Raw genomic sequence first — 27,560 nt, forward strand, 5'->3', positions numbered from 1 at the left:
GATATCAGTGTTGGTTGACGGGGGAGAAAAGACACACAAGACTTGGTTGTGTGAAAGGTTGAGAGGCATAGACATGAATTTTAAGGTGGGAAGCGAACTAGTCACCACTCAGCAGTGAAAATATCTTTTACCAAGGTCTTTCTTTCTTGCTTTTCTCACTGGTTAAGTACAGTATCCATTTAGCTTGTTGCTAATGATTTATAGTGTTAATCATGTTTGCTAAAGAATGAAAGGGTCTTTAGTTTAAAATCAAGTGAAAATGAGCTTTGAAATGATCATGAAGTTACAAGCTGACTGAGGAACACGCTGCAGAACTACTCTCTAGTACAACACACACACACACACGCACATACACACACGTGGGATATCTGCCATATGCACTAAACCTGTGGGATGAAAGACTAGTCATTCATGGGTGTTGATTCTCACCATAATCTCAAGCTTTTGTGGGATGACTATGCAAGTGGACTTTTGATACAGAAATAGGAAATAGAAAACAGCCCTCCGAGATGAACTGTTCCCTACAAAGTGAGGACATATTGACAAATTCTGGACATCATTAAGTAAAATACACATCATAATGTGTGCTGTGATTTATACAGGAACTGTTGCATGTCCTTTGTGTATTTTTGCTGCATTTGTCATATTTATATTGTGTGTATCTGTGCATGTGTGTGCATATCCTTGTGGGTTTATGTGTATGTGTGAGAGTTTTTGTACAGGCATTTGTGCATGTTTCTATGGAGGAGAAAGAGTGTTTTGTGTGTGTATGTGTGTGTGTGTGTGTGACTCACACACTGTCACATTTACCTGATCCTTAGCTCATAAGTATGGGTGAATTTCAGAGGTGTTATACCAGGTCAGTGGGAGTCTTTACATTCACGACTGCACATTCTGTGTCTACACCTTTTCTGACACTTAACACATAACAATTCAGTCCAAACGAGCTTACATAGTAGTTATGATAGGCATTTACAAGTGTTTTAGGCTATTATTTATAGAATGGCATGCTACCTGGATATGTCAAACATAACTGTGAATGTGTTTACATAATCAGTTCAAAAGGTCCATATATACTCAAACCTGACTTTTAAAAGAGAATACTGTTGAAGGCCGTACAAATACTCCCCCATAAATTGTACAGCCCCATATGGTCACACTTTCCTTGTCTTACAACATAGGATTGAACACAATGATGTGCTTACAGTGCTGAAATACTGAGAGCGGTGTTGAAGGAATACAAACTTTGATGTTGGGGCTTGTACTAAAAACATGAATCAGGGCATAAATCGCACAATGATTTAACAGTCATAAAGATGTGTGTAATTTAAATGAATTCTGAAAAATAAAGACGGAAATGAATGGGGGTCAATGTGTGAATGGTGAATTAATGCAAATATTAAATGTATGGCACCTTTTTGTGGTTTCACAAAAAGGACCTTTTCACTAACACTATGCACTATCCTACCAAACTATTAGTATTTCAGAAAAAATAAATAATTGCAAAAAATACATATCACAATATGTATTACTCAAATTTTGAAACTGGCCAACAGATATTTGTAAAACTTGAGGAACAGTTTCCCTGTGTCGCACACGTGGAATGTACACAATTTTTAGCTTGTAAATGGATGAGAATCCATACCCCTCAGAATGACCATTGACACGTGAACCGTCTGAAGGTTACTGTACAAGCAGGGGCATTTAAATGTATGTATTTCCTGTGCAGTGCTGGAGGCTGGCCTTTTCTTTGCCAAGGAGCTGTCTGTCCCGGACAGTGAGACGCACATGTGGAAGCAGTGAAAGGGCGGGAAGCGTGCGAATGAAACACGACTCTGGGGCGTAGAGAGAGTCGGCCTTCCCGCGCGCTGGCTAGCACTTCCCAACGCGTGTCACAAAGTGCAACCAACGCGAAAGAGTGCATCTACTGTAAACCTCTCCACTTTTATTTGACAGCGTGTTTGGACAGTCTTTGGGATTTCCAAGCCCAGAGACTGCATGTCCTGCTCTTTATTAGAGTGGAATGACTTTTTTTTTTTTCAAATACGAAGTAGAGTTGAAAGATTTAAGCCTGTGCTTTTCATGGATGACAGCACTAAAGGACTTTGGTTGTTTTCATGGTTTGCCTCCATGCGTAATGTAAAGAAAAAAAAACATCAGAAAATTTTCTGGGAATTCAGAAGTTTGAGTCACATTGGTCTTGAAGGAACATAGGAAAAGGATGCATGCCTGCACGTGAACACACACACACACACACACACAGTCTCTCTATCTTACATACACACACTCAGTGTCTGCATGCACAAACTCGCACGCATGGTCATACATACTGGTTCCACCTTTTGATGAAACTATGGTTTCTAAAATTCCAGACATAAATAGTTCCATAAATACAACTATTTTCATTGTTTTATTTGCCGTTAACATTCAGCTGAAAAAGTAATTGGGCATAAATATTTCATGTTTCAGGCCCTTTACAGTCTGTTCCCAAACGAGAGAGAGAGAGAGAGAGAGAGAGCGCCATGGAAGATATAAGTTGGAAAGGCGCTTTATCATCTGTCAATCAGGGAGAGAGATGTAACACGGTCAGCTCTTTTCCCTGCTGATGCTGACTGCCGGCATTTGGAGCATTTAGAAAGGAAATATAACTTCAGCCATTCTAGCAAAGTGTTCAGTTCTATAAATGGATCACATGCATCCTGCACATGCTGTCACCTCAGTGAGCCCAAGAAAGGTGTTACTGTTCATATTTCAGATACCCTGCTGATCTCAGAGTCATGCCCTCTGATGCTGTTTCAGCTACGTCAACAGCCCCAGATGATCTGCATTCCTGAAAATTGCTCCGCGGTGTAATCCGGCTAATTGGAAGGACTCGCTGAATCCATATGAATGCAAATCCCATCATAGGCATCCTTCCGCAGAGGGGAAACCATATGGAGTGTCAGTGAATCCTCTGGATTTAGCTGGAGCTGACTAATTGATACCTCCTTGAGTTGGGGCTTTTCTTGGCGGCTATATAAACACAAAGTGCAGAGTGTGCCATTTCTAAAAAAATCATTAAAGCAAAAGCAGAAAAAAACTGTAACCAATCTGGTCCAGTTAGGGGGACAGAAATGATGTGGCTGACATAGTACAGTATTTGAAATACTCAGTTTCACATATATCAATATCAGTCAGTATAATGTATGCAATAAGATATCCATCAGTTCACAGTTGATAAATATAGAGGCACTTAGGCAATAGCTACAAGTGGGGTACAGTGAACAGGGTATGGGGGATCCATCGTTGGGATACAGCTTGGAGGGTAAGGTGACCCATCAGTGGACTATTTTTAGAGGATTTTAGAATAAATGGCTTTGAGCGCAGAACCAAGGCAGTGAACTGAGGAAGATGTTCCTCCTCAGAAGAAGAATGGAGGCCTTGTGCCGTGAGATGGCAAGCAGCCCAGGCTTTCCCTGAATGATTTATTCCTCGTGCTTCCTGATTCCCCCGAGAACCTCAGAGAGAGAGACGGGAGAAGGGAGGACCCGTGCGGCTGCAAAATTCATCCAGCCTGTTAGCGTCCCCTTAGCGTCCCGCTCCGGACTCTCCCGGCATGTGGGAGAGGGTCAGCACAGCCAAAGGTTAAAATGTTCTCCCGAGATACTGTCCAGTGACGTATGAGTGTGGAGAACGTTGAGTATGCAGGCTGTTTTTTTTCTTCATTTTACTGTTTATTTCTTTTAGCTTCTTATCTGATTTTCATGTTTTTCTCTGGCTGACTCAATTGTTTCATTGATCTGAAGGGGGAAAATCCCTGTTAGCACACCTGGTAGTTCTTGCAAGTTCTATAAATACAGTTTTTTTAATGTGAAAATTAAATTTTACTTTTTTGTTGCAATCATTAATATTACAATCAACAGCAACAACTGTATTTTTTGTTGATTATTTTTTATTTTTTTAAATGAGGAAATGCCCACTGGTTTGGAAGGCTGTTGACACACGTGCATATTTCACCTTGGCATCTATGGTACGTCTAACATTCAGAGCAGCCAGAGTGGCTACTCAGATCCCTCGAGCGTGACATTGGAGAGGAGTCAGAGCTGTCAGCGTTTTCTCTCCCGAAAATGTGGCTCCAGAGATGAGCCAAACGTCATCACGAACGGCGCCACAGCCAAACAGAATCAAAGGCCCGCTTTTAAATTGGATTCAGCCTGTCCTCCTGATGCACTGTACTGTACTGTGTAGATTAGCTTCCATGAGCAGGGGGCGACGAGAGGCACGGGTGTGGTGGGGGTGGTGGTGGGGAGGGGGTGGTGGGGGGGGGTCGAGGGAAGCCTGGCATACGTTAGCGGGAATTGCGGATACACGACGCGTGGGGTCACTGTGGGGCTTCCTGTGGAAATGAACCAGGCGCACCCCCAAAAGTCTCAAACGTTCAACCAGGGGCGAGCTCAGACTCTGCTCAGTCCCTGCTGGGCCTGTGTGTCGTTTATGTTTTCTTTTCCAGCGCTGAAAACAGACTTTTTTGGCTTTTGTCTACTTGACATTTCCTGTGGGGATTCATGTAAATATGTATTTATATTCTATTCGGTCTCCACTGTTTTATAGCCAGAGTAAAAATTCCACGAGAGAGAATTTCTACTCAATTGAAATGTATTATGCTGGTAATGTACAAGGTTGCTGCATGTTTATGTACACTATGTAAATTTACATCTATATCTACATTTGCACACACATGCAATCATGCACACACATAGTATCCTCCAACATGATTTATACCCTTGGCAAAGATAAGAAAAGAAGGTTGTATAAAACTAATGATAAAAGTAATTAACTGTATATATGTATTGGAAGGGTTGCCAGAAAAAAGCCTCTATTGAGGGTAATTAACAAAAATGTTGCTTTTCAACAATATTTCAAACAATTTTTTTTCCTGGCACATTAGCATTGGGATTGAAGTTGTAAGACAGTTTTTGTTGAAATGTTATGGTGAAAAGTTGTGGATGTTATGGAGTCACGAACTCCAATATGTACCAAGACATTTTCCCCAAAAACTGGTTCTGGTTATGTGCTCAAACTTGACCACAAATGGATCTTTCAGCTAGACAATGGTCCTATGCACAGAAAAGCGTTAACTGGCCACAAAATTACTATTTATACAATGCAGTCGCCAGATTTCCTGATTAAAATGTGCGGCTGATTTGACATGGGCTGCCAACAAGCCACAGACTAAGGATCTGAAGGATCTGGAAATATTTTGTATGGAGGAACTGTCAAAGATCCCCTCCTCCCCCAATATTTTCTCCTAAAACTATAGAAGGCAACTCATATGTGTTATGCTTGCAAAGAGATGTTGCACAAAGTACTGAAAAGTGTGGTTTGAATACACTTTTTTATATAGTTCCATAAAAGTGCCATTTTGGTTAATTCCATCAAATATATATATTATTAATTAATAGTATAAATTAAGCAAATAACATCCTAGCTTTCATAGAGGCATTCACTAAAATGGATGGGCCTTGATGTCTGTTGTCATGGCTAGCATATATGGCTAGCATAGCTGTAAGATGAGGCCTCAGTGATGGCCCAGTTTTCCAGCATTTCATGAGGCGCATCATCTAAAGCGGAGTTGCCCAAGCTATGGCTTGCCAAGGCCTTTGGTTTGGCACACAAAAGGGTTGGGAAAAAACTCATCCTAGAAGGTAATGGGAATGGGGGAAAAAGATCACGCAAATGATTCAGTATGTAAACTGTTGCTGGCTGATTCAAACCATGACTGACAGTACATTATTATTATTTTCACATACATAATGTTAAAAGTCCCGTATTAATGCACCAGTAATTGACGGAAGCCCCGTTCACATAAACATAATTTCCTGTGCAAGGCCATGTTGTAATGGTACGCATCAGGCACTGAAACAAACATACTGTTGGAAAATTCTGTTCTTACTCTTGCATCTGGGAATTGTAAGATTTTGGCCCATGGGTCATTGCAGAGATTCTGGTTTGGCTGTCTATACTCCAAACTTTTGGGGATGCCTGTTCGAAGGTAATGTTAGCAAGGAACCAAGAGGGGGGACATCATATGAAAGTGGCAACAGTTAGCAGAACTGAGGTCGTCACTTTCTAGTGCAAGGAAAAACAGACAGAACTACACATCAAGTTGACCACAAATTTTAATTGCGGTCAACCAGTCAAGAGCGGGCAGTTTAATCAAAAGCACCCTCTTAAGTGACTTGACACTGGTGTTCCAATTTCTTTCTTGTACACCACCTAGGTATGGGCAAGACTGTAACCATGGCAAATTATACTGACAGTGGATTCTCCTTGAGACTCTGCATATATTGGCGCAGAGGTCCAGCCATATATTTTTACACCTTAATCCAGTTAGGGAGGAAATTTAATGCTTTGTTGATAGTGTTCCCAGGCTTCCTCCTTTACAAAGAGGATTAATTTTACAAACATGCTTCTGGTGTGCAAACTAAGGTGGCCTACTAATGCACCTACAACTCACACGCCATCTCTGGGAACTTTGGATGACCCCATCCAATCAACCTTCTACCCCAAAAACCTCCCCCTTCACACAGACAGACTTCAGTTGGACAGACTGGAGCACGAGATATGAACCTAAATTCAACCAGGAAGTAAGAATGGCTCATTTAGGTTTCTGAGACTTAACATCCAGATGTTCCAACTTCTCCACAATGTCAGTGCTAGCCTGTGTCAACCGAAGACAGTGATATAGGGAAGGTGGGGAACTTAGCCTTTAGCCTGGAATGCAATAATAAAAACTAATTTTTTGCTCATCGGCCACTACTGTTGCTTCACAATACCCTTATTACGTACATATTTACATTAGTGTATGCACAGCACAACACTGTATATGATTGGCCAAAGACCAAAGTCAACAGCCCCCGGAGCTGATTACACTCTGAGTTGGAGTTCTGTTGCTGTCATGACGATGCACCTCTGCCTTCCGATTGGCCTATTAACGGCGGCACCACCCAAGTGGCCCCTGAAGGCGGATGAACCCCCCGCTTTCTGGATAAACACTGCCATTGTGAGCCATGACCAGCACATGTGAATGTTTCGGAAAGGGGGGGGGGGGGGTTCACGACTGCTTATTTCCAGCAGGGCTCATGTGCACCCAGGTCACGCGAGCCTGTTCTCTCTGTGGCCCTCACATCTCAGACAGAGTAATGGCATGGCTACTTTTATCAGTAACCTAAATAGACTACCTATAAAACTCTCTTAAATGCTCTTATGTTGAGCATCTGCTGAATGTATGCCATGCCATATGATGTCATGTCGTGCTTCATTTTGGAAGTAGTCAGGCCCTGTTCATCATGTTTTTAGTTTGTGGAGCTCTTTGCTTGTGCTCCATTGGGATCTCTTCAGCTACTTATCAGTGCTATACATTGGTATTGGTTGAAGTGAACTTTGTTCCCCTCTCACTGTAAAGTGCTTTGAGATTTAAAAGCAGTATTTTGGGATTTTGGGTACATGCTGACTTGATAGCATCATGGAGTTCCCTAAGGTGCTCTATTGCATTGAGATCTGGGGACTCTGCAGGTTCTGGTTCTGATGTATTCATGGAACCAGCATGAGATCATACATGATGGTTTGTGACATGGCATATTGTCCTGCTGAAATAATGCATTTGAAAAAGGGTAAACTGTGGTTATAAAGGGATTATTATTATTATTATTATTATTAGTAGTAGTAGTAGTAGTAATAGTATTAGTAGTATTTCATATGAGTGAGCAATTGGCAGCACACAGTAGCTTTCAAGGGGAAACCTTGCTCTCCCATCATTGCTGTTTATACATGTGGACTTTAACAGTAAGGCCTGGAATTCCTCTGGAATCTGTTAGCTTTCCTAAGGCATTTACGTTAATCCCTGGCATAGCGGGGAGTGCATAGACTGTTGATTTATGATAGCATTGGAGCGCAAGTTTGGTGTGTAAATCTGAAGGATTAACTACTGGAGAATTCAGATTGTTGTGGTTTACATTCAGTGTTTCCCAGATTTAATTCATGTGTGCCTTCCATATTTTTTCTCTACTTTTTTCATCAGCATCAGCTACATTTTCGTGTTCTAGTAATCCATAAATTTGCCTTTGTTTATGAATGATTTATAAAGCAGTAATTCAATGTGTATGAATGTGTTATGTATGCATAATAAAGGCCTCAAAGTTAATCTGAATACGTGCCTTAGGTTTGCATGTCAGCAAAAAAAACCTGATCAGTATGGGAGCGAGTCTTTATTGTGCATGCAACTCCATATTGTGTCTCCGATTTTTAAACTGAATTATATAGTCCATGTTGGTAGATGACGTACTAACTTTTGAGGAAAGACGATAGAGAAATAAAATTGTGCTTCTGTGATTGCGTGCTCTTGTCCTTTAGTCCTTTTCCTGTATAAAGAATATGCAGCCTAAAAACATATGCCACTATGTTGTGCTACATTTGAAGGTTGAAATATTTATGCAACTCCTTCCTGACACAAACATATGAACGCACAAATATATACAAAATGTGTAAAGCTCCTGAAGTAAAAATAGTTAATAGTTTTTCTTATAGCTTATCCATTGTTGACAGCAAAAGGGTGGTATTGCATATTATAGATTGGCAGTGTAGTATAATGGGCTGGTCACTGTGCACGTAATACGAGTGTCTGCCTGAAATGTCAATGTAATGTGAAATACAAGGAAATGCTGCTTTTTTACATACACACAACAAGATAATAAAGAATTCAGTGGCACTGTTAAATGTTAAAATATCTTTTCCAGTGTTCCATTGTCTCTGTTGTTCTTGTGGTTTGCATAGACCCAGTGCGATGTGATCTTCATTAGAGCTGCAAGTACATGATGACTTAAATAGGTACAGAAGGGGTGGGGGGTAGGGGTCTGCTTTCTGAGGCTTAAAAGTGAAGTGGAAACCATGTTCATTTACTGAGTAGCAGGATTTGCAGTTTGTTCAGACAGGCTGGAGGCCCTCTCTACACTCATTTATCAACAGAGGGAAAAGAGAGGATGACAGTCGCTTTGTTAAGAGCATTAGGTCTGCTTCCAAGGAAGACATTTAAAGGACTACAAAGACCTGAAGCTCTCTTCCATCACTGAGAGTTATTGTCATGAGGCTTCCCGGGACTAATCAGAACAGTGTTGGGCTTTCTCTGTCTGCAGCCTCCACACGCTGTTGCTCAACATGATGCCTTTTATATTTATGTTTGGCTACTGGAAGAAAATAAGTGTAATAAACATCCTAATTAAACAGGCAAATAATGTGTTTTTTTTGTTGTAATTCTTTGTTTACTGAGAACAGAGAGGTAATATTGAAATGTCATTTTTGTACTGCTAAAGATTTTAAATAAAATAAAAAAATCTGTCAGGATTTTAACCCTTTGCAGATTTCAGTTTTGTTGTTCGTTGTATTTTACATCATTTTGCACAGCTGTTTCTCCATCCCTTTGCCCCTGGGTGAGAGAATCAATCTCCCATTGCTTTTGGGTTTTTGGTTCCCTCTGAATACATTTTTGTTGCTTTAAATTTGAAAATATTTGTGAATATAATTTAAATTAAAGCATTTATTATACCTTTTCATTCATTCATTCATTCATTCATTCATTCATTCAGTCATTCATTCATGAGGAAGGAAAGGAGAACTTGCGATCATCTGACTTATTCAGAGTTAACCGGGTCCAGATAAGTCTTGCGGGGTCTTGTGTTAATAAGCTGCTTTAACATCTGTGGGGAAAAGGAAAAATATGCTTTCAGCATTCATACAGCTCTGCCTATAAATATGGAGTAGCTTATTGTTTTCATTGGGTCGCTTATTGAAGACATTTGCGGTGTGAAGTAAAGAACTGTTTTTGGGTTTTCTTCCCTTCACATTTTTAATATGGATACTGTTACTGTTGGTCCTGCTATGCGTTCCTCGCAAATAAAAACACATTTCCCTGAAATGCACTGATTTAGATGTATGTTTATATCAAAGCAGATGGGATTATATAACTGGCTGTGAAGTCATGACCAGCGGTGGTTTGATACCCATTTGCATTTGCATGTTTTTCATCATTATTTCTTTGGAGTACCGCTGGCTCCTGATCTTTGTGATGGTCTGTGTCTTTTCTGTTTACAGTATGACCCTGACAGATGAATTACTCTTTTCACTACTGTTGCTCTTGGTAATGAATTTCACACACCACTTAACATGGGCTTAATATTTACCCATCTGTATGCCACTTACGCAGGACGATGTAATTGTTGCAACATTGCTTTGTGCGATGAATCATTGTGTCAGATGTCTTGTTTTTTTTGTTGTTTTTTTTTGCTAACTGTGCTGGTGTTCATCTGGCTTGTAAGATGAGTGTTCTGGTGGTCTGTGGTGGGGGGGGGGGCGCTCTTGGCAGTCGGGGGGGTGGTATGGGGGGGGGGGGGTACAATGACCCAGGTTGGGAGCCTTGGGCTGCATGCTCTGCACATTTATTTGTGCTTGGCGCCTCGTCAAAACCGCGTAGGTTGCAGGATATTTTCCCAACCAAAACCAATGCTCCCCCGCCCACCCCGTCTATGTTAAACCGATTTTTAACCCAGTTTTGACTCTTGTTCTCCCATCCAGTTTGCAGGATTGTTCCCTTGCTGCAGAATCCATCATTAAATACAGGGCACAGAGAAGTACAGGCAGTCTCTTAATAGTCTGCTGCCAGCCAGCCCTTATTTTTCACCTTGCAGCTGAGGCAGCCTGGCTGCAGGCATTCAGTAGACCTGGGGAGCTGTTGGAGTGGGACAAAATAATGGCAGACCAGTCCACTAAATTCTCCTTCCTCTTTGGTGACAGTTTGGCCTTGTGGAACTGCCGGCCAGAGTCACCACTGACATGGTCAGGATTAAGTAGCAGACCACAGGGCACGTCTGCACACTGGAAGCCAGTGTCTATGCAGGGCGATTCACGCCGTGCAGCCAGTCTCCTTCAGTTAGTCGAGTGTTATTGGCTCTCCTCAAACCAGGCAATGTAATGTACAGTCTGTGCAGCCAATGTGTGGCGCACATCTTGCAATGTGAACTATTAGGCTTAGGAATGCACAGAAGAACCTAATTTCTAAATGAGAACCAGGAGCCAGACAGGAGGATGGAAATTTATGCCACTGTCTTGTATGAATTCACTCTTTTATGTAAATCATTTTTTATTGCACGTCAGCCTGAAATTGACCTATCCTCTCTGAAATGTCAGTCTCCGAAAATGACTTGATTTTCAGACTTTCCCATAGGTCACTCTGGAACATGGTCTGCTTCCTCTCTGGGGAGTTGTAGTTTTCTCTAAAGGTTAGATGTTCATGTTTAAGTGTGAACACCTGATGTTGAGAGGACCTGAACGCTGAGCTGTGCTGAGACGTCCCATTCCACCATCAAGAGAGACCCTACCATCCACCCCTCGGCAACTTCCCTTGGGAGGACTACCAGAAATGTTCACAGACAGCTGCAATTTGTAAACTGCTCACCACCCACCTAAACACACATCACCTTTTTTGCAGACTATATAAACAGGTCCCAGGAACGGCACACGCGTGCACGCCTGCGTCCATGGAGGCTTCTCGTTCTCATATCCGGGCTGGGCTGTGTGTGGGAGGCTGGGAGGTGGGGGATGCTGTGGGTGTGGAGGGATTTGGCCATGTATATTATTAACCTGTTAAGGTGTAAGATCACAAGATATGCGATTCTCAACTGAGCGTTCTAATGCTGATGTAACAATCAGTGCTGGTTACTGAAAGCAGTAGAGTTCTAGAACACTGACTGAAGAAAAAAAAACATTCCAAAAACATCTACTCTTCGAGGGATTAATTAGCTCAGTAGTTCTGCTCTGTGCCCTCATAGCTGTGATTTAGCTGTGCACTTTATCTCTGTTCTGGTGAGAGACTGAGATCTCAGCCTCCTTGCTGAAAGATTGGCCCGGTCACACATTGAACGGTCAGATCACATTTGAGGCACATCTGGCCTCTTCGCCATCATCCCCATCATCAGCTCTTCTGAATATTAATCTTTACTGCAAGTGTAGAAAGGTCAATCTGTCATAAAGCACATGGATTACTTAATTATTTATGTATAAAAGCAGCATTTGATCAAGCCAGCCTGCATCTTTTCACACTGCAACCCTCTCCCAAGCATCCAAGTGAGCAAGTTTTCATTTATTTCAGTGTGTCACCGTACTCATGTTTTTCATACAAATCATCACACACACAGTACGTATATACTGTAGAGATACAAATGCAACCTTTCCACAATGCACCCCCTCCCTCCCTCCCCCCCACTCCCCTCCGGGTTTTAAATAGTAGTTGTGTAACCTAGGCCATTTTATTGAGCTAAGGGGGTCATAAGCCACAGGGAGGCCATTTTATGAGGCCATGAAAAACTCTGGAAAGCTCTGTGTAAGGGCTGTAATCAGACAGTGGCTGCATCTCCCGCTCTCGCTCGACTGCAGCCACGTGCCGGCCTAGCGGAGCTGCGGTCTAGACGGGAAAGGGCGGTGGCCCTCTTGTCTCCTGGGAGGGCGCGCATTTGCACTGTAACCACGGCAGCAGCACTCATGCAACGAGGGGGGGGGGGGACTTTTCTCACGTACGGTCTCCCCCCCCCAGCACGCCTCTCAGAGCCCCACGAATGTAATCGACCGGTCAGAATTGCCCCGGAGCATATCGGCTATCCCCCAGACCCGAGCAGACCACCAGCGCTCTGTTTCTGCCAGCCTAATGAGACACGCTACTGTGACAACATCCAATCAAGACCTCCTGTGCCAATGGGACACCTCCTGACCTATGTTGTATTATAACACAAATTGTGTGTCACTAAGCCTTCGCGAAGCATGTATGTATCCTCTGTAGGCTGGTGTAACATCAAGGGATGTCGAATAGCTTGTCTGGAATTGAATCATCATTCTTTCTGGCCTAACATGACAGGCGAACCTGTAGGGCAGTGCACAGTTGGCTCCATCATAACTGTTGGATAGCAGGTTTCAGTTGACAAGGAAGCTTAAGCAATTCAATTAACTGTAGCATCTTTCCATTCTTTTATCTTTATCCTTATTCACCTTTCTGAACCTTTTGACACTGTAGACTAGGGTTTCAATCTCCAGTCCTAAAGGGCTGTAGTTCTTCTGGTATTTGTGGTTTCCCTTCAATTAGCAGCCAATTAAGGCCTTGAGAACAAAGTTTTGTGGATTCTTTAGCCAATAAATGACTTAAATAAATCACTTGTGCTAAAACGTGCTCTGAAGTGGATTTTACCCTACATCATGTGCACAATTCTTTAGGGTGTTCACCAAGGCCCCATAATTGGCCCCCATTGTCTTTTCCCTTTACATGCAGTCTCAGTCTTTTCTTTCAATGGTTTACCACACCACTTCCATGCTGAGGAGATTAACCTTTCCTTCTCTTTTTCTACATCTTGACATGCAGGTCTTATTATATTATCTCATACAGCAACATCTTGTGCTGGATGGCCGACTGGAATTTGTGTTGGTTCTGCAATATCGCCCTGAACGAACACTCTCATAAGGGTTCAACATTAAGATTTTTTTTTTTTTTTTGAGTGGTTAGTGGTCTTAACAACAAACATGGCCTTGCAACCAATTTTTCCTTCTTATACACTGTGAGTTCTGTGATAGTCTAGTGGTGCAAAGCTGAGATTTCAGAAGAGATTTCATTGTGAATTAGTTCTGAATCTTCACTTGCCCAATCTGGGAAGTCAAATGGTCAAGCAGTTTTACTTGTTCAACACCAGGTATTGCTCCCCCAGGCGAGTGTTACTATTGAACCCTGCCCTGTACTCAGGAGGGACGCTTCCTCCCTCATTATGAAGGGAAAAGTCAGAAAGCAGGCCTCAGTGTCAGCAACCCCCCCTCCCCTTCCCACGCACGCTGTCTGGCCCCCATGCCATGTGCCCCATCCATTTCCGGCAGTTTTCATGGATGCTGCCAGTATTACCGGGAGTATTGAGGGTGGGGGGCGGGGGGGCTGGTTCTGCCGGAGATGGTGCATATTTACTTTTCAAACTCTCTACTGTTATTTTTTTATTATTAATAATAACAATAATAACAATAATAATAATAATAAAGGCCAGAGAACATGGTGGTCAGACAGGAAATACTAAAATGCTTAATACCTTTTATACAGCAAGGTTTATATTATAAAATGTTCTATTTTATACATTTTGGGTGATGATTGTATTTAATTAATATTTCCTGGAATAAATAACCACGTGATGCAAGTTAAATCAGCTCAACGCAGCATAAATGAATACTAACATTAAACCTGTAAGACACTTCACTTTTCCCCGGCTTTAACCTGAGTTACACAGTTATGAAGTTCAGTGTCCATCACAGTCAGGGGAAGGTGTGTGGCGTCTCCCAACGGAACATTAGTTACCCTTTTGCAGTGGTTTCAGGTCCTTCCTGTGCATGGCCATTGCGTTACACGGTCCAGTAAAGGGGTTTATAAGAGAGAATCGCTCAAAGGGTCTCCCCTGCGGAGGTGTTGCAGCAGGGAGTCGGTCGACTTCCCACTCATATTAATGGGGAAAGCATGTCCGCAAACAGAGGTTTTAACATCTGCGTGCTGTCCTGCTCCACAGGTATGTTTCCTATTCAACAGCCAATTTCGCACGGAGTTCATCTGTGCTCTCTGCAAACATTTATTTTTTGGACAAAATAAAATAAAATAAAATATTGATGTTTTTCCAGTGCTCTTGGATGTACTTTGCCTGTGAGGTTTGTTGGCAGGCAGAAGTTGGACTCTGTGATCATCTAGCTGTAAAACTCATCTAATCAACCTCTGGGCCCAAAAATAATTTCCAGGGAGGCTATTTTTTGTTAATTATACCCATATACTCTATCATTCAAATTTTTAGGGGTTTGGGGGAACCTTTAAAAGGAATTTTCCCATGCATATGGAAAAGCCAACACAAGTATAATTTATTTGAGCTTAATTATATACAAACCAATAATAACTAGACTGTATTTCCTCCTGGAATGCATAAAGCATAGCTAGCATTCTCCTATGCAGTCCGATATTTAATATTGTTGTTTTGGGGGGTTTGGCTTGTGGAGATGATGGGGGGTGGTGATTATCAGTGTTCTGCTCCAGGTTTTTCTACCTCTCTCCTTCATACTGGCTAACATTTCCCCCATCCCCTCCTTCTGCTCCCTGGGGTTCAAAGGGCCTTGGCAGTACAGCATTGGGGAGTTCAAATGTTAGGGGAACATCGATCATGCAGCAGTGAGCGTCTGAGCTTCTCCATGTCCCACTGAGCACTAAGAGAGAGAGAGAGATGGAGAGAGAAAGAGACTGTGGAGAAACTGATGATCAATTTTTTTTCCTGTCAATCTTTTTTTTTTTTAGGCCCACCAGGAAAACGAGGGAGGATGGGAAAGCGAGGCGATCCAGGTAAGAACCACACTCCTTTTTATTTCTTTCTAACTGCCATCACTCATGTTAGCAAAGCCTTTTCTTCTGTGCTTAAAACAAGCTTTGGAAGTCTTCCATAAGACATAAGACTTTTATTTGCCATTTGCTCAGGTACAGATGTACAAGGGCATTGGAATTCTTGTGTGGATCTTTCAGTCAAGTATGCATACAAAAAAGCATTAGTGTAGCCTCCCTCCATATAAGCATAGCTAGCTCCTATTTTGGCCAGTCTTTTGCCCTCCAGTGGCCAACAATAGAGGCTTGTGGTTGTACTGGGCAGCTCCCAGGTGTGAATGTGTATGAGTGTGAAGCAGGGCATTGCTGCAAAAGAGCATCCGTGCTCAGCGAACCTACCCTGGGTAAATAAAGGTTAAATGAAATAAAAATAAAAATGAATAAATGTACAGTATATCAGTACCCTGTGCTGTGATCATGCAGCAGTGGCATACAAGCTCTCTCCTCCTCCCTGTTAAACTAATGTGGCTCACAGCACAGCGTACTGCTCTAGGTCTTAACACAGGGGTAAGGCTTTGTTAAGACCCAGAAAGAAAGCTGTCCTGCTCATACACTAGTCAAGCCTTCTGCCCGCCTGTGTTACAAAGGCCTCACCCTGTGTTAGCAAAACCTTTTACCTGTGTTAGCAAAAGCATGACCCTGTGTTAGCAAAACCTTCTGTCTGTGTTAGCAAAGGCCTCATCCTGTGTTAGCAATACCTTCTGTCTGTGTTAGCAAAGGCCTCAACCTGTGTTAGCAAAACCTTCTGCCTGTGCTCGTTTAAGGCCTTACCCTGTGTCAGCAAAACCTTCTGCCTGTGTTAGCAAAGGCCTCAACCTGTGTTAGCAATGCCTTCTACCTGTGTTAGCAAAGGTCTCAACCTGTGTTAGCAAAACCTTCTGCCTGTGCTCGTTTAAGGCCTTACCCTGTGTCAGCAAAACCTTCTGCCTGTGCTAGCAAAGGCCTGACCTTGTGTTAGCAATAACTTCTGCCTGTGTTAGCAAAGGCCTTACCCTGTGTTAGCAATACCTTCTGCCTGTGTTAGCAAAGGCCTCACCCTGTGTCAGCAAAACCTTCTGCCTGTGTTAGCAAAGGCCTCACCTTGTGTCAGCAAAACCTTCTGCCTGTGCTCATTTAAGGCTTAATCCTGTGTTAGCACAGCCATCTGTCTGTACTGATATCCTCCATGTCCGCAAAGTGATAAAGCACTGTGTACTGTGGCCATTCTGATCCGACAAACTTCAGCATTACGGTAACAGCCTAAAGGCTGTAACCTGGCACCAGCTTTTAAGTCACACCGTGCTCGTGTTCCCTCTCGTGGGTTCTTGGATTTTTCTGCTGTTTTCCTCTTTGCAATTTCACCGGTGACTAATATAGGCTTATTGTTCGTGCTGGAGATACGGGCTAACACAAAAAAAAAGTTAAAATAAATGAGTCACACACTGAGCTCAATACACCCGGATAACATAACTTCAACATTGCAACAAAGAGTCTGCCTTCATCGAGGAAGGCGTATGAGGTAAATATTATACCTTTTAGTAATGTGTGACTGATATTTTTCAGTTTTAGTAACCGTATTGTTTAACTACTGCTGCAGGGTGAAAGCCTTATTGGGAACATGCTTCTGAGACAGGAGCTTTCACAGAAAAAAATAAATAAATTATGACTCAGTATGGAGTCACACTGGTTCTGTCTACAGATGAGATCCTGTCCTTTGACGGTGACTCAGGCACGGGTCACTGACGATCTCTTCCTGCGTGTGAGCCAGTGCATGTCAGCTCTCTCTATGTCAGTCCTTACCTGCTCAGCACTTAACTCTCACATCAGCAAGTGCGTCATATCCGTTTCCATCTGACGTTAATTATATTGGTGCTTTGACATAAAGTTGTGCTATATCGGATTTTTTAAAAATGATGTAGAAAATGATATTGAAGTCATAAAAGTTCTGCAGAGATACTGTTGCACTACACTGATATTGGGGTGTTTGACTTGGTACACATCATTGTGTATCAAAAAAATAAAAAATCTGCTGTAAAACTATAGTAGGCAGACTGCTGGAATTCAAGGCTTATTACAATTAAACAGTCTCTGTGTGTGTAGGCAGTGTGTGTGTGTGTTTGTCTAGACATAAAAAAATGTAATTGACTTTCATGCCCCATAAACTGCAGCATATCCTGTCCCTGGCCCACCCCCAATCACTCCCCCCCTCCCTTTTTCCCAAACCCTGTGAATGGACCTTCCTCACGGCTTTCCATGCTGGAACAAGGCTCCATATGAAAGATAAATACCAGTGATCCATACTCCTCATTATTGCCCTCCCCCTCCCCCTCCCCCCCCCCCCCCCGCCCAGTCCCTGTCCTCTGCATCGCCTGGTTGCACAAACCCAGCATCTCCTGTTTCGGGAGGGGGGCCTGGAAGCGTCCCTGGTGTGCCCCTGTGGTTGTTTTCCCGTCCGTATCTCCGGTGCTTCTCCCTCTTTCGTTCTGCATTCCCAGCTTCCCAAATGTGCTGATGCGTGCAGTGTGTGAAGCCTTGGTTGCTGATGGCCAGCGAATTCCAGAAGCTTCTGCGAAGCCAAAGAAATCAAAACAAAACAACAATATTGCGCAAAAATAGAAATGAAAAGCGATCTGCCAATGCGTGGCTGTAGGCCTACTCAGACACCCCTTGGAACTGTTTTTTTTTGTGCTTTGAAACAGCAGGGTTCTGAGGTGAAGGACACTAAGCCTTGGCTCCATAGCTGCGCTGACTGTGGAGGGACTGTGGCTGAGATGCCTCAGGGGGAAGCCTGGCGTCTGCCGCGGGGGGGTTGCACCAAACCGCCGGTGTCCGTCTGTTAGGCGGTCAGACGGCGGCCTGCGTTTGGGCCTCATGGAAGATGCGCAGACAGAGAAGGAATAACCGCTTCTTTGTCTCTCACTGATGCCTGTGGCCTCCTCCGATGGGGTCGAGTGAGGGTGTGTGCCTTCTGGGAGTGGCGGCATCTCAGAGCGTTCTGGCCCCTCGTCCCTGGCTCCCCCCACGTCCCGGCCCGGATTCCTGACCCAGCAGGACACCGACTCTTAGCATCGCAGATAGTTTCCCACCGAACCCCAACAGAGAGAAGCCGCACAGGCAGGGTGGCCATGGATGGGCCCGTTCCAGCCCATTCACGCTAAATGAAAAGAAAAAAAAAACACAAGAAAAACATGGCGAAAAGAAAAGGAAAAAACCCCATGGTGCTAAATATAGTCTGTTTCTCCTTCAATTTGCGAATTCTGGCTATGATTCAATGAGATGCCGCAGCAGATGATCTCCTTCCCAGATCTGTCGTTTCGTTCGTTTCATTTGGTGTCATGTTGCCGCGGCGCCTAGTCTCCGAGGAGCGTTGCGGGTTCGGATAAGAAAAGATATTCCAGGGCGAGCCGTAGGAGCGCGCACTGTGCATCGTCAAGATAAAGTTAATGGGCAGAATGTTGGGAAACATGCGGTTTGGTAGAAACTAAATACAGCTGTCTGCTTTGTCTCTGTGTCCATATGTTGCGCTGGAAGAGGTGTCTACACACCAGAGAAGCGGCAAGATTAAAGCTGAGCTGAGACTTCGCGTGATGCACGTAATGGATCCTTCGTCGGTAAAAGGAAAATTAATCGCGATTGAACCGAAATCTTGCGGATCTTTTCTCGTAGCCGTTTTATTAGTCCTCGTGACGTGGATCAAAAAAACGACAGTAATTCAATCCGACCTAATCCAATTGTGTCTTAATCCAACGGGTATCTAATCAGAGCCAACATCAGACACTGCGTGATTGGGAGAGATGCCCTTGCAGCTGGAAGAAGCCATTGTTTCCAGACTGTACGAAAAGCGTAGCGTTATTAGCGTCTGTTTCCAATAAGGCACATCGGGGGGCTTTTATTTACCGCGACAGCAGTGTTCTGTAATGAACTCTTTACTGTTGTTCCCCGTTACTTTTGCTGACCTGGTTGGTTTGTCTGAAAGGACTCGTAGGCCTTGTAGAACTCAACCGCTGGTGTGATCTTAACAGGAAAAAAAAAAAAACCTATCCAGTTTGTTTGAAAGGAACCGTTTCTGAACCTTTTCTGTTCTCTGTGATTAGAGGCAGGAACTGCCATATCTCCCACTATCAGGGTTTTGGTGCTCCAACCGTGTCTGCTAACAGGCAGCAAGATGAATGGCGTCTTCACTTCCACACTGTTCTTTGGGATTAACCGCCTCAATTAGCTACATTTCTGCGGTGCTCTGGTTGTTCTCACTGAGGTGTAGTCTTATCATTTAAGACGAGTGAGAGCGTAGAGAAGGAAAGAGAGCAAGTGAGGGGCAACTGCTCTATTCAGTTCTGCATAGATCTGTAGTCAAGTGTTTAAAGTTACATGTGGTTTGCAGTAGATGAAGTGTAATGTCTGTTTGACTGATGATTGATTGACACATTGATTGTTTTTTTGTTTTTTTCAGGACTTCCAGTAAGTACTTCCTTCATCACAAAGGGGTTGTGAATCTCTGTCATTGACAACAGTCTGTAAGTTTCATTCTGGTCCGGTTTGAGCTGGTCTAGTTTGGTCCAATATGGAGGACTATTACACTTGAACCCTTTACTGGTAAGATACTGAGAATTAAATGAAGAAGTATAACAATGGTCTTTTTTATTTGGGGGGGCGGGGGGGTGTGTCGTTTTATATTTAATGTACCCTGTTTCTATTAACCTATCGTCAGACTTAGTCTAGAACTGTCTGCAGCCTAGCCTAAAATGTGCAAGATATTTTATCAAGTAAACTATGAAAATAATTGTCTCCTCCTATAGCTTTCCTGGTACTACTGAGAAGTGCTTACACTTTTTATAGCTCCAGAGGATTACTTTGCAAATGATTAATGTGCACATTTTAAAGAGATATTGCATTCAAAATGAGATGTGGATTAACATAGTAAGTTGGCATTGAAACACAAGAGGGAGACTCCCTCCTGTGCGGAGTGATGTCATAATGACTTAATCAGCGTTCTGATTTCTTTATCAGGGAACTCCCGGTCGTGATGGATACCCGGTACGGTTCACTTTATTTCTTTCCTATGACCTTCAGGTGTTCTTACCTGTCTTTCCTATCTTATCCTTCTTATCTATGCCACCTGTTTCTTATCTCTGTGGTATTATGCTGTTCTCTCCCATTTTATTAGTATCCTTTTGATCCTTACATGACCTGTGCATGAAAGTTTCACTTGCTACAGTATTTACACCTGGTGTTTTACCATGGCAAGTGTGTTTCTGTTTACGTACTGTTATGATGTAGGAATGTTCCAGAATGTGTGTTTAAGTAAAAGGAACAATGTGGTCTTACACCATATGCTTTGGCCCGGCTCTTATTGTGATTGACAGTGCTGTATGTCAGATTAGAACTACCTCGGGCATGCATGCAGGCAGGCACATGTACTGTATGTACATATATGCAGACATGCTCACATTCACACACAAACACACTGCATATGTGTGTCTCTGTGTTTATGTATATAAACCCTTTTGTAATTATGAAACACATTAAACATGTTCCTCCTGAACGTCTGATGCTTAGTATGATTTATGAGGCTGTATCCCTGCCTGTCTCCTCCGGTGGATTATACAGTGACATCTAGTGGCCTCCTGCAGAAATGCACAAAAAAACACACATTGTAATATGAAATTCCAGTCGTCAAATCTTGTAACTAATGAGAAAGCCTGTCATAGATCATTAATCACAGCACGCAGTATCCTGAGTGATCCTTTATGGTTTGTTTTGTGTAATTTGTGGCCACAGTATTGCTGTGTGGCGGTTTATTTTCGTGTTTTCCTCTGAGCCTTAATGAGGGTCTCCGTCTCTTGTTAAGGGCCTGCAGTCTGTGCTGCCTCTTTCTGGTTGGGTTCCCGCTGTGCCTTTCCAAATTGTCCAGCGGAGCCTTGTTAATAGTGTTGACTCATGTTGTTCTGTAACAGTTTAGCCAATTTTTGGCTGTTTAAGAGGTCTTCGTGAGGAGGCTCCAGTTAGCTGTGAGCGAGGACCGCAGGTCTTTATGGATTCAGTACCAGTTTATTGTTTTTGGCACAGAGCGCTGCGATGTGTTGGCCATGTCTCCCCCTACTGGTGTTGTGTGTGTGTGTGTGTGTGTGTGTGTGCGTATAACTTATTGAGAGGTTTATACAGTGTCTGGCACCGCAAACTAGAGGCAGTTGAATAGAGCGCTGAGCTTCACTTGTCAATGCCAGCAAAGCTAGTGAGGGGAGTACAGAAGTCATCAGGAGGTCATTTTCCCTATGAGGGCGAGGAAAGCTTTCTCATGTAGTTAGCCCTAGATGGCTTCATTTTGTCTTTTTTGGCAACTGGCGCTCTTTATTACGAACAGAAGACGAAAACTTTGGAGCTCATTCCATATCTAGGATTCAGATCCAAACGTGCACAAAGTGAAAACGTGAATGAAAAGGCTCTGGACAGAAACCTGTAGACAGAAGCTCCTGTGGTGTTAGTGCCTGACACACACGCACAGACCACGATTGCAGATCTCGCACAAAGCTTTTGTGAGCTCAGAGAGCAGTCAGTCTCGCAACGGGATGGAAGGAAAGTAAATAAACTCCATCTGTGCTTTCTTTTCTCACACCTGCATTGCATTCCCATTATTCCCACCTCCGTATTGCTGTACCCCCCTACCCCCCCACCGTCCCCCCCACACCTTCCTCCACCTTCCTCCATTCTTTATCTTTTCATTTTCTGATGTGAACCTTCTGTTCATGCATTTATACCTCCCTCGTCCACATTTGTACCTTCCTTAATTTCAAACCTACTGGATCCAGATGCCAGCCGCCACCCCCCACCTCCCACCCCCATCCTGGACCCCAATGCCCCTTTTATTTATCTGTTGCATCCTGATTCTATCTTTGTGTTGCCTACTGCTCGACATCAGCCAACAACAATATGGATAATGAGGATTAAGCCTTCTGTCTGATTTACTGTTGAAATAAAAGGACGTTCTTCAATTTAATGTTTGGTAGGAAAACGTGTGGATAAACAGATTTATGGCAGAACAAGCTGTAATTTACCCGTCTGAGACTTAGCAAACACGTAATCACTCACTTCTTTGAGAGGCTATTACAAAATTGGACGGAAAGTGTTGTGTGTGCTTGCCATCCAGGTTTCTGTAGTGTAGTGGTTATCACGTTTGCCTCACACGCAAAAGGTCCTCGGTTCGAAACCGGGCAGAAACAGTTTATTGATTATACTCCTCAGTGTTGTGTCTGCATGTGATTATCACGAGAAAACTGTGTAACCAGCAGACTTGTTACACGGGTTGCTGTGTGCCTTCATTGTCAGTGTCACTTGACCGTCATTACTACTCAGCATTGTTTTTGCATAGGGCCACTGGCTCTTAAACTTGGTCCTGTTGGATGCCTGTGTATGCTGGTTTTTGTTACAGCCAAGCTCTCGCTTAATTAATGTTGTGGAACACTTGTTTGAGTTCGTAATTCTTTCCTTGAACTTATTAACACAATGCAGGTTTGACTCGTTATTATTTGCATTGTCTTCCAAATGCACTTTCATTTGATATGTTTTTTAAAAAAGGACCTCTTTTTATGTAATAGTTTGACAAATAGCACAATAAGCACAATGTGAACGTGGGACTTTTAATCTTCATGGCTTGCATTGCTATTTCTGACATAATGTGTCTTAAGAGGGTAAATAATCCCACAAAACATTAAAAGTGTCTAATTAAGGAAAAGTAACAGCGTGTTAAAATTCTGGGTTTGTAGTTGTGGTCGAAAAGAAAACCAGCGTACGCAGGGGGCAGTTTGAGAACCACTGCTCTGGAGAAGTGCAGTCCCAGCAGGCAGTGGGATGAGCTTGAGCACAGCCAGATGCACCCATTTACACTTCCACTGTGCCATAGGGATTCTGCTCAGTGCCTGGCCTTGAAGTCTTTTTAAAAAAATCCCCTTTCAAGAAGGATCCTCAGAAATCTGGCGCTCTCCTGCATGAAATGTTAAATTTATAGGATTCAGTGACACCTCGCTAATTCTCCGTAACATCCTGGATAGGCTTGATTATGTATGGGAAACCTCAAACATGTGTGCTGATGTTTCAGCCAGTGGGAAATACTGTATATATGGCCATCCGTGCATGTTATACAAGATAAGAGAAGGGATTAAGGGTCTGATTTGGCATCCAATTCATATGTATATTGTTGAAATAACAGAGGGATGCGTTGTAATGCACTGCTTTCTCTTCTTATTTTGTTCAGTTTTTTTCCTAATGATAGTGGATCTTACAGATATCAGGTGTCGGTGTGAGTTGTTTGATGTGATTTTCAGGATGATTGACAAGACAGGGGCCCAATGAAATTTTGCCACTTGTCAGAATCATAAACCTGTGTGTGGCTGGGAACTGGGCTTGCTTTCCCATAGTTGAATTGACTCAGTAGATTGTCCTGACCTTTCTAGTTTAGACCAGGGGTGCGTGGTCTGATCTGAAAAGGGCTGGTGTGGGTGCAGGCCCAGCAGTATGCCACTTGTTTCAGCTAATTGACTAATCACGGTCTTCAATCAAGATCTTGATAAGTAGCATCAGGTGTCTTAGTGCTGGACTAAAACACAAGCCTGCTCCCACATTGGCCCTTTTTGAGACACCTGGTTTAGTGTATTTTTAGGTCACGTCCACAAAACTTCAGAGAAATCCAGGCCCTCTATGGATTCCTCATTTCTTTCTCTTTCCGGCTAGCCATGAGGACAGTGCAGTTATTCTGAATGTGAAATATGTCAAGCTGGTTGTTATTTGTCAGGATAATGGCTCAGGAACTAGGCTTTTTCAGATCTGAGGTTGCAGGTTTGATTCCTAGGTGAGGATCTGCTGTTGTACCCTTGAGCAAGGTAGTTAGCCTGAATTGCTTCAGTGAATATCCAGCTGTGTGCATGGATTTTATGTAGAGAATTTAAATTGCTCTGGATAATAGTGTCTTTTATGTGCCAAAAATGTGATGTGATTATACTTTCCTTGCAAATTCAATACTGTCATTTTTCAAATGTATTACAATATGTGCCATAGCTCCTCCACTAGTGCTTTTTCTAACTTAATTTATTACTTGTATTCTCTTATATTATTACTATAATACAGTGTCAGATTAGATTTGGGAATGTGGGACAGTTTTAATTGAATCTGAGAGCTGGAAAAATGTGCTGTTAAAATGGGCTTTCTCAGTTAATAGGAGTGAGCTGGATGGTTTGCTATGGGGACGGGTGAACGGCACAGAATGCAGTGCGGTTGTGAGGTTCTGGCGGGTTTCTCTGAATCGCCACCGTGGACCTGCAGCCCTGCTGTGTGGCTTTACGGAACGAGCTCTGCGAGAGGCCAGGAGAGCGGTGACTGTCAAATGTTTCAGCACCCCTGTTCAGTGGACAGCTACCCTCCCGCTGGGCCTCACAGTGGAGCGATGGGAGAGAGTGAATGACGGAGTGAGAGAGAATAAGTGAATGGGGCCTGTGGTTCCCCATGCGTTTCTGTATAAAATTAAATCTGAGGGAGGGTGTCTCTCCGAGCTGGGCCATGTGGCTCCTGTTAAAGAGTTGCGGTGTAGATGGCATAGTTTACATTTACTTGTCAGCCTTTGTGCTTCCTCTTCCTCCCTCCCTCTTTAAACCGGCTGAACTTTCCACCACACCAGTAATTCACATCGAAACGTCTCTGATATATAAGCATGAAATAAACTGTCTGAAGCACAAAAGGTGTTTTTTAAAAACATTTTTTTATCTCAGGACAGAGTGAACTGGACACCCTAGACATTATGTCAAGCACCTCTTAAAAAAGAAACTGTAAACCTTGGTGCCATGCCGATCGAATTCTACATCCTTACTCTGATTTATATGTATGTCTGGGTTCTGAAAGTGAGTTTATATTTGAGTACACATGAACTCAAGATCAGAGCATGCACATGACAGGAGGATGCTTTATACAGTGGAGCGTGATGGATTGTGTTCTCGGTGGTAGTGCATGCATGCTTCATGGCAGAGGATGGTTAACATTTCCTTTGCAGATAGCATAACTCACTTATTGTCAGCTTGCAGAGATGGGAATGAACTTGCTCAAAGGTGATGCCCATCTTTGCAAAAGCGTGCTTCTGGTTACAAACCCCCAAAGCATAACATTGCAAAAAAAAAACGCCACTTGATAGCTCTTCCTGGCTGTACTACAGTGTAACAGTATTAAGCAGTCTTCCAGTCCTGTATTAACACAAGTGTGATGGTAAGCAGCTGGCTTCTCACAGAATCTGTCCAATAGGTTTAATGTTGCAAATACTCTTTGACTGAATGCATCTTCTGTCCATATTTCAGGGTCCTCTTGGCATGGACGGAAAACCTGTGAGTGTTACGTTGTCCGACAGCTGTATGTTTAGAGATAGCGTTTAGAGATGGTACCTGTGTGCTTTACAGCTACCCCAACACACACACTGAGCATAGTTGTTAATCCTCAGTCATCTTCCCACTGCCATTACTACTGTGGATCACTGCTGAGTAAGAACACATATTAGAATGTACACACATATTTGCACTGACACATGTAGACACATATCCTAACACACACACACGCACACACATACATGCGTGCACACATACTCTCACAATCACACACACATGCACATTTGGACGCGCGCACACACACACACACACACACACATGCACAAGCATACATACATTACATACTCCCACAATCACACACACACACACAGACACATGTAATGAATAAACCATGTAGTTCTCATGACATAAGTGCCTGCCTGGGGTGATAATATGGTTTCCACCTCAGCAGTGCATATATATGTATATATATATATATATTTATATATATCACCAGAACCGCACAGCTTAGAACAGTTTACTCTGCTTATAAAGCTCCACTTAGCATAAATATTACATTTCAAATGTACAAAAAGAAAAATAGTTACCAAGTAGTAAAAACAATCACATTTTGCTCTGTGTACATCTGCCAAGAATTATAATGTTAGTTTTCAAGAAGCAGCCAGAGATCTGAGAGTATAATGTTACATCTCTTGTAGATGCAAGCAAAAGAGACTGGTGTTGTTCAGACCAAATCAAAATAAAATGGGAAAGATATTTGGAAACTGTATGAAAACCAACTTTTATTCAGAAAATATGTTAGCTTAAGTCAACCTCAGCAATGAAAAAAAAAGGAGAAATCAAGAACACGCTTAACCCTTGTGTTCGGTTTGGGTCAGATTGACCCGTTTTAAACTTTTATTAAAAGATGAATGACAATTTTGAGAGATGTATTTTATAACCACTGATTAAACCAATGAAAATTTGGTTCTTGTTCTGTGTTTCTATTTGTTGTTCATCATCTGTATTTGCTTCAAAGAAGCCATATGCCTTTTCCCTATATGGCTTCTTTAAATACAATAAGATAGTTCTATGAGAACTAATAGAGAGTTCAAAACAATAATAATGAAGAAGAGATTCTTCTCAACACTAAATTCTGTCTGTTTTCTCCTCCTACCAGGGTTCCCCTGGTCTTAAGGGAAGTCAGGTAAGTCTGCATGCCTGTATGTTTGGATCATAATTAGTTCCATCCATCCATCCATTATCTATACCCGCTTATTCCTGGTCAGGGCTGTGGGGGATGCTGGATCTCTGCATACATTGGGAGGGAGAGGCAGGAATACATCCTGGACAGACTGCCAATCTATTGCGGGGCACACACACCATTCCCTCAAACACTCATACCACACACTCAAACCGGAGTACCCGAAAGAAACCTATATAGAACCTACATAGTTTCAAGGTGAACGTTAGGAAAAAGTCCAAGAGTAAATTCAGGAGACTGACAGTGGAGGGAGGGTTCCTGTTTTTAGTGTATATAAGATCTGTACATTTTGTAAGATATTTTATTAACAATGTTGTATTTTGTTTAGTTTTACTTTTAATGATTTAGGCTAATGATAATAATGTTTATGTATATATTATGTGCTGAGACCAAGGACCACAATGGAAATAAGTCTGTGACTTTTTGTGCTATCTTTGATAATTTTAGGATGCATGACTTGCTGTAACATGTATTTTAATAATTGTCAAATAAACTAAACTAAACTAAACTAAACTAAACGCATTCG

General features: G+C 42.7%; 1 protein-coding gene and 1 non-coding gene across 2 annotated transcripts in view; both read left to right on the forward strand.

Annotated features, from left to right (window-relative positions):
* LOC135263629 (collagen alpha-1(XXIII) chain-like) overlaps positions 1-27,560 on the forward strand; it is a 110,538-nt gene that overhangs the window by 60,217 nt on the left and 22,761 nt on the right. The window contains exons 3-6 of the mRNA XM_064351900.1: positions 15,377-15,421; positions 17,824-17,831; positions 20,444-20,470; positions 25,768-25,794. Coding sequence (XP_064207970.1) covers positions 15,377-15,421; positions 17,824-17,831; positions 20,444-20,470; positions 25,768-25,794 — 107 coding nt within the window. The remainder of the gene's footprint in view (positions 1-15,376; positions 15,422-17,823; positions 17,832-20,443; positions 20,471-25,767; positions 25,795-27,560) is intronic.
* On the forward strand, positions 22,581-22,653 carry trnav-cac (transfer RNA valine (anticodon CAC)). Its single transcript has one exon. It is a non-coding gene; the product is annotated as a tRNA-Val (tRNA).

This window comes from Anguilla rostrata, chromosome 9, assembly GCF_018555375.3.
Source record: "Anguilla rostrata isolate EN2019 chromosome 9, ASM1855537v3, whole genome shotgun sequence".
Classification (NCBI taxonomy): Eukaryota; Metazoa; Chordata; class Actinopteri; order Anguilliformes; family Anguillidae; genus Anguilla; species Anguilla rostrata.